The sequence below is a fragment of the Diospyros lotus genome, chromosome 13 (assembly GCF_014633365.1).
Source record: "Diospyros lotus cultivar Yz01 chromosome 13, ASM1463336v1, whole genome shotgun sequence".
Classification (NCBI taxonomy): Eukaryota; Viridiplantae; Streptophyta; class Magnoliopsida; order Ericales; family Ebenaceae; genus Diospyros; species Diospyros lotus.
Genome location: NC_068350.1, coordinates 8340402 through 8348756, shown reverse-complemented (window position 1 = coordinate 8348756; position 8355 = coordinate 8340402). Strand labels below are relative to the sequence as shown.

At 31.9% G+C, this 8355-nt stretch overlaps 1 protein-coding gene across 1 annotated transcript; it reads left to right on the top strand.

Annotated features, from left to right (window-relative positions):
* The first annotated feature begins 818 nt into the window (after positions 1 to 818).
* Positions 819 to 2212, top strand: LOC127788870 (uncharacterized). Its single transcript, XM_052317523.1, has 3 exons — positions 819 to 1129; positions 1246 to 1351; positions 1752 to 2212. The coding sequence occupies exons 1-3, from the start codon at positions 1097 to 1099 to the stop codon at positions 1871 to 1873; spliced, it is 261 nt and encodes an 86-aa protein (XP_052173483.1). The 5' UTR covers positions 819 to 1096; the 3' UTR covers positions 1874 to 2212.
* The last annotated feature ends 6143 nt before the right edge of the window (positions 2213 to 8355 follow it).

Below are 8355 nucleotides of genomic sequence, written 5' to 3'. Positions count from 1 at the left end.
TTTTTTAAATTAATTAATTTATTCGATTAATTCAACTCAAATTTTAACAATAATATAATTTATTAAGTTTAAAGAATTGGGTCCGCTATACAAGGAGTGACAGGCCGCTGCACAAGTGCAAACCGTTTCAAGATTTTGTCTCATTTGACGGCAGGAGAAGTAAACGGCAAGTAGTCCGGGAGTTACTCCCGTCAGTCAGCGGGGTCCATCTGCCTCCGTTATTTGCTGGACAGGCTGACCCGACCCGAGAGGGGATGCCGCCTTGGAGGATGGCGGGGCCCAGTTGTCACGTGGAGAGTGACGCAGTGGCCACGTCCCAACAAAATTCGGGCAATTCCGTAGAATCTGTCCTCATCTCCTCCCCGCCAATCATCTTTCTCCTCCCACGTGGGACTCCTGGCCCCACCACCCCCCGCTTAGGTCACCCATCACTCCCTTTTTCCCCTTTTTTTATTTTTATTTTTATTCCAGTAATATATAATCACGTTGGCATGGCATGGGAAAATGACATATATAGTTTTAATGAGGCTGCGTTTATATATATGAACAAAAAAAAAAAAAAGAATTGTTTATTGACATTCCTAATTTTGCGAGACTTAATAGTAAAGAAATCATTTTTGATAGAAATATTTTGAATGATATTTTATTTTTTTAAAAAGAATTGTAATTTGGGGACAAAATCAAATGTTCTGATTTATATATGTATCCAAACATGATTATAAAAGATTGAATATTTAAATATTTTAAGGATTATAATCTATTCCTCCAATATATATATATATATAAACATTAATAAATTATATCATCAGTATGAAGGGCATAGGCTGATAGACCCTTTGACATTCGTGTATGCTCATCTGGATCGACCTTCCCAAACCCAACCCATCTTGGAAACGTGTAAAATATACGGAGAAGCAATTTAGCTTTCTTGAATATCACACCTCGCCTCCCCTTTTCTCTTGCTTTCCCTCTCCTCTAGTTAACCTTTTTCTGTACCCCGCTTTCTTTCTCTTCTGATTCTGATTTTCTCGGGAAAATCCAGTCTCTTCTGCATCGATCTGGGCTCTTCTGCGATTCTCATTAGACGGGATCGATCATGGGTGAATCTTCTGCTTCATACATCCGTATGGTATCTCTCTCTCTCTCTCCCCCCCTATATTCTTCGTCGTATGTATATAAATACATATATTGATCGATCAAGACATATGATGATGATGATGATGATAATGATTATGGGTGATGCAGGTTCACCACCTTATAGAAGAGTGCATCATCTTCAACATGAGCAGGGAAGAGTGCATGGAGGCTCTCTCGAAGCATGCAAAGATTGAGCCTCTCATCACCTCCACAGGTGATCATCTATTATTAATTAGCAGAGAATGAAATCATACAAACAACTTGAAGTTGACCATACGCATATATTAATATTTTTCCTGTTAAATACACGCTTCTTATCCTGTGGCTTCCTCTCTCTCTCTCTCTCTCTCTCTCTCTCTATAGATATATATATAATTTTAATTTTTTAAACAAAGTTACTTAATTTATATTAAGTAAGTTGATGTAATAAATTAAATATAATATTGTTGTGTCAAACGAATTAAATAGGTGACTCTTATGTAATCATTATATTTGAATTAGTGTTGCTTAGTATGTGTTTAAGAGATTAAAATCCTATATATATATATATTAAAAAGAAAAAAAAAACCATTGACATTTGCGATAATGGTGATTTTGGTTTGATTGTGGAACAGTGTGGAAGGAGCTGGAGAAGGAAAACAAGGAGTTCTTCGAGGCCTATGCCAAAAGCAGGGAGGAGAGGGGCTCCGCCGGAAGAGGCGACAAAGATGACGCCAACAACCGCCTCCGTCACTAGATCAAATCCAAACAGCGGCGTTTTCGTTGCCCTTGCTAGCTAGCTAGGGCGACTAGAATTAGTACTTGATCGTGTAACAGCAGAAAAAAGAAATATAAAATAAATTTTGAAGAATAGGACTGAGCCGCCGGCTGCCGGGTGACAGAATCAGACACGTAGCGGAGCCCGCGGCGAGACTCTCCGGCGGCGCAGGGAGGTGCTGTGTATTGTATGTATATATATGTGTGTACATGTACATAATTTGAGATCCTGCTTATAGTTGGTGTTGTTTTGTGTTTCTGGAGCCTTGCATGATTCATATGGCCGGAACGGCGAAGTGATGAGGGCCCAATTGTGAGATTTCTGTACCCCTTAATTATATTTATCTCCCAATTCCATATATTTGTTGGCTTTTTCATTTTTATATTTAATAAAATATAACAAATACCTTTAAAATTAATATTATGTTACAATTTCTCTCTCTTCCGTTAATTAAGCTCGGTTAAATATTTGAAATTAATTAGAGCACTCTTATATTTTAAATTGTTTTTCTCCTTTTTCATTTTTCGTTCTCTCTCCTTAAACTCTCTCTCTCTCTCTCTCTCTCTCTCTCTCCATCTATTAATTCTCTCTTTCTCTGTTGGTTTGCCATGGCATATAGCAACAGTAACGGTGATGACAACAGTTCATGGCGATGGGGTCCCTTCTCTCTAAGGATGGTGTCAACATTTGTTCTATTGTCCCTCTCTTTCTCTCGCTCTTTCCCTCCCTTTGATTCTACGATGAGGCCAAATTTCACAATGATAAACCCAAATTGAACGTATTTGGGTTCATTCATCTGAACCTATTTCACAAAAAACATCTGAAACAAGACTAATAGATACTGATATAACAATATCGATCAGACCTGCAGCCATCTGCCCCTCCATAGGGTCTTGCTCATGTAGCCATGCATGTGACTCAATCTGAGCCATTCCGTTCATTCATCGCTCTCCAGTACTGCAGCTTCCCTAAAATTTGTCTCCAACACATGCAGCTAGTTGTCATTTGAACTTCCCATATGGTTTTCATAGGAAGCAATTATTAAATGATTTTTTAATCAAATTTTATATAAAATATTAAATAAGTTAGTTGTTGTTGCATATTGAGCCAATAATACATGCATTATAACCCCTAATTCTTGTATTGTATTTGAATAATTTAATTAATAATACATGTATTATAATAATATAATTATTCGCGATAATAGCTTAAGAAAATTATATGATACCATCTTTATAATAAATATTTTCTGAGATGCTTACCCAAAGATCTTCGTTTGCTGTCATCGATGATTTCCTCGAGTCCAAGTTCTTTCTAAGCCCAAGAATGAGGCCCATATACAGCGCATTTCTTTTGTCCAACGAAGGTATTTTGTGGGCCCATATATAGGCCCAACACAACTGTTTTTAAAATGCTTTTATATGATAACTAGAATTATTAAATTGGTTATTTTAAATAATTCTAAGAGAATTGATAATTATAGTCTTTTTTTTCTTTTAATACTCAGTGTTTTATGAAAAATTAAGTTTAATTAATTATTCGTTATTCAATATATTAATAGAGAACCCTCTTAATTCAATGTACCATCATTCTATGTGCTAAAGAATAATTAACACATTAAATAGGTCACTTGGTAAAATACTTATAAATTTATTTATTTATTATATTATATTTATTTATAAATAAATATTATAAAATTTATAATATATCCACTCGACATTCGTTATTTTATATTTATTATAAAATTTATAATATATCCGCTCGACATTCGTTATTTTATATTTATTATATTATAAATATAAATTAAAATTCTTAAATGTGAGTAAGAATAAGTTTTTTGATAATAATAAAACTTTAAAAATATGAATTTTGATTTCTTCCATAATCTTAAAAATGTGATATCTTAAATATTAATTAGCATTAAAAAACTCAAGCATTTGACAACCTTAAATATTTTTTTATGAATTTGTTAAGATATCACATTTTCAAGACTATAATATAATTATTAAAGTATAATTAATAATTAATTAATCACTACCTTTGATTTAATGTAAGTTTTTGAGGAAAAAAATTCACTATTGATTGACACTTGACAAAATACTTTGCCTGACTATTCTATTTTAATATTATATATATAGAATAAAGATATAAATATAAGATTTTAAATAAATAGACAATTTTCTATGATTTAATTAATAATTCAAATTGTCTATTAATATTTCTCAGAGAACCCATGCAAATTTAATATACATTTTAGAGGCAAAAATAGCTTGGTAGATTTTTAGAGGGAAAAAAAATTGCAAACTATTATACTTTAATATAATATATTATATATTATTATATTATATAAAGATAAGATTTTATTTAATGGACAATTTTTTGTGACTTAATTAATATTTTAAATGTCTATTCATATTCCTCATAAATAGTATTTATTTTTGATTGATTGACAGGTTAATTAAATATTTAATATTCACATAATAATATATTGAAAAATCCATGATTAATATTGAAAAATTAAGTATTTAAATTCATTATTAATTTTACAATAATTAGTACTTATTATTTTAAAGCAATTGAAAATTTTAAATTATTAATGCAATAAGTATTAAATACAAATTATTAATGCAAGTTTTGGGGAGATTTTTTTTTTTTTCAGACTATGCTATTTTTATATATATAAGGATAACGATATATAATTTTTAGAACTGATAAAAATGTTTCAAATTTTTCCTGCAATTAAAGTTCATTTTATACATTTTTCTAAACTGCTTAATTCTGAAATAAAAAAAAAATTGTGAAAGTATAACCAAACACACCCTTATCATTAATGAATCAGATCATTCTGTGTAAAAGTTTTCAAATTTTTATTGATTATATTATATCATTGTCCATTACCAACCCTTGATTTGTCTGTTGATGGGTTCAACTAGACCTAGCATGTGGTATTCCTTGTTTGGCTCTCTGCAAGATTTGTTCAAGCTTAAGCGTGTCAATAATTGTTTCAATAAACAACAGACAGACCAAGCATTTGGTATTCCTTGTTTGGCTCTGTGCAAGATTTGTTCAAGCTTAAGCATGTCAATAATTGTTTCTAGAAACAACAGACAAACAGACGCCCCTTTAACTATGGCTGTTGAAAAGCCATAATTGTGGATTCGGACCTGCAAGTCATTTTAGCTTAGCCAATTTGCGTTTACAGCTTTTGTCTTCTATTTTTTTTTTTCCTGGACGTGAGCTTTAGGTTAAATTTGCCAAGTGGCTCCACTCCATCCACAGCTCAGACTTGTCCTTTTTCTGTGCTTGAATGGAGCAAATTATGGATGGCTTGTTTGAGAAGCAACCAATAAAACAATATAAGAATGATAACATATGATCATGAATATATTCCTATGTTCATTTTACCTAAATAACCACTATTCAAGCATAAGATATTAGATTTTTATAGAGTTGTAAACTGTACGTGAGAGATAAGAGTAGAGGGAGTGTCAAATCAAATGATGTTTAAATATAAAATTACTGTTTTAAGTGAGTTTGTCTCTCTAACCGTATTAGAGAAAGAACAACATTGAAGGTAGCAAATGTCCTTACTAATCTAACTCTCTTTTGATTCTTTTCATTTAAAGTATATCTGTATCATTATGTTGCTCGATGCGACAACATATCATTCCTCTCTATTTTGTATTGTTATAAGTACAATATTATTCTTAAATCGATGTTGCTTCTCTAAAACAACTAATTCAACCTATAACAGGACTTATATTTTATTACTTACTTTTAACATTAATAAGTAAAATATTAAACTCAATTATCAAACACTAATTTTTAACATTACTTCTATAGTAGAATACAAAAAAGCATAACATAACACAATAATATCAACTTAATTAGCCCTCCAAAATGAAGGGCCTTTTTAGTTGATTGATTTATTCCTCTGGCATAGATGAAAAAAAGAAAGTAAGTTGACTCTTAAAAGGCTACTTTATTTAAGAACTAGAAAAATTAAGGCTGCGTTCTCTTTACTGTTTTGAAGTCATTTTTAGTTTTTAATTTTTTAAAATAATGAAAACGCGTTCTTTTTATTGTTTTTAAAAATAAAAAAAATATAAAGAAAACTCAAAATAAAAAAAGTTGTTTTGAGTGTTTTCAAGGAAAATAAACTTAAAACTCAAAATAAATTTATTTATTCATATTTTATTATTACAATGGAAAAAAATATTATAAAATTCATTAACTTTAAAATGTATATATTTTTTAATAATATATTATCATTAAATATTTTTAATTTATTGAATAATCAAATTTATTGAATAAAATATAATTAAAAACTTATTTTCAAAATTTCAAAAGAGAACACGTTTTCTACTTTTCTATTTTGAGCAATAGTTTTTCAAAATGACAAAAAGAATGCTTTTTTAATTTTTTAAAAATAAACTACCAAAATAAAAAATTGAAAATAAATTTAAAACTTAAAATTAAAAATTAAAAAGTAAAGAGAACGCAGCCTAAAAGTATTGTATTTTGTCTTTCAAATGCAATTAGTTAATTTTATATTTTAAGAATTTTAATAATATTATTATTGATTTTTTTACTTAAAACCCATAAATTTTATATATAATAAGAATCGCCCCAGCAATAGCCAGGTGATTGTAACCATTATACAATAATGAGATAGTCTAGCTTATAATAATGATGGGCCCCATTGCTCAAATTGAGAGGAGTCAGTACCCTCCCTGCCTGTACCTTATCACATGCGAGCAGGGTTGGTGAAAATGGATGCCTTGTGTAATCATGGATCAATTAGTTGATTCAATGTTAAGGGGAATAAATTCCTCATTTGCACAACTTTGATACTTGGTCCAAGAGGTGAAATCGTTCGTTTCAGGCGCTCCCACAACCCAGCACAATAGAACGTGAGAGGAGATTAATCATGGTGACCCAGTCGGACGTAGTAGCTAGACCCGGACTCACCGCACACAAGGGGCCCCCCTCACTTTGGAAAGAGGTACCACACACTGCCGCTTGTGAGATTCGATCATTGGTCTTGGTCCAAGATTCACCACCGAAGACACTTTGTGCCCCCTTCTTGACTAATTGGGCTGCCCATGCGGGCAGCACAACTTTGTTACTTGAATTGAATTAAGCTTGGGTAATCTAGAACATGAATTGTTGTCACTCACACGTAATAATGAATTTATTTATTAGAAAAAATTATCTAAAATTTTTAAATAATTTGCAAAAAATAAATTATCAAAAGGCACATGGTATTTGCTATGCAAATACTTTGATGCTAAACTTAGGTTCTTAGATGAAACCACATAAAAATTGCAAAGGTCTTGACGGGGGTAGAAGTGTCGTATCTCGTAAAATGAGAGCTTAGCTGAGCTAAGAAGTTATAGTTATGGAAGGTTCCTAATTTCTTGGGTTGATATTAATCTTAGTTACACGATCGTCAAAAGAAATCACGAAGATAGATTTGCATGTTTCTTCCATAGAAGTGCCCTGTTGGTAGGGATATGCAATCGGTTATAACCGAATTGAATTGAACAAAAATCACTAATTGAACCGACCAAGTCATCTAAACTTATTGAAATTGAACTAACCGAATGTTAAACTGTTGTAACTGAACCAAAATTCTTATAAAAAAAAATGAACAGAACCTAATAAAAGAGGGTTGGGTTGTCAGTTCAGTTCGATTTTTCAGTTAATAATGCCAAAAAAATCGAACTGAATAATCGAAATTCTTGAAAAAAATAACCAAATTGAACCGAAACTAATAATCGAACTGAACTAAATAACCGAAAATCTTGAGGAAAAAAACTGAACCGAACTGCTACTGGTAAAAAATCGAACCAAACTGATAAGTTCGGTTCTATTTACCCGTACTCTTGCTCACCCCTACCTACTGAGGGTTTCTTCAAGAGACCCTAGGGGCGCTCCTAGATACCTAAAACCTCCCTTGTAGAGATGTTTTGCCTCTCTCGCTAAAGCCTTCCGAAAGGGTTTATATAGACCTCGAGAAGGTCTTCCAAAGCCTATTATGTGAGGCATTCTTTCCTTTTGGGGCTTCATGTTTTCTCATTAGTGAGCTGGCCCTCTAGGCTTTATCATTAACGGATTTGGGTATATCAATAGCTCTATACTCCTCATTTTCACTCTTACCTTAAAGTTTCCTAAAAGGAAGAGTATTCTTTCTTCACCTAGGAAGTGTCTAGGGTCAAAACTATCACGTGGGATTTGTTTCTCCTTTTTAGGCAATCCGATGGCTATTGTCTCTAGGATAAGATATGTTATGACACTACGTTTTTTGAGGCTTTCCCTATATAAAGGGACCGCAGTCAATTTTTGACTTTTACTTTCTTACAAAGCTTGTAAATCTTGAAACTCTTCCCTATAGCTCCCTAGGAACTTTCTTTCTAACCCCAGAAAACTCTCTTGGTGTTCTTGAAAGACTCTTGCAC

Bases quoted from the DNA above. Each gene is read 5' to 3' on its own strand.
- LOC127788870 (XM_052317523.1), top strand. From the start codon at position 1,097: ATGGGTGAATCTTCTGCTTCATACATCCGTATG. The intron at 1,130-1,245 runs GTATCTCTCTCT...TGGGTGATGCAG, and splicing joins CTGCTTCATACATCCGTATG to GTTCACCACCTTATAGAAGA. The intron at 1,352-1,751 runs GTGATCATCTAT...ATTGTGGAACAG, and splicing joins GCCTCTCATCACCTCCACAG to TGTGGAAGGAGCTGGAGAAG.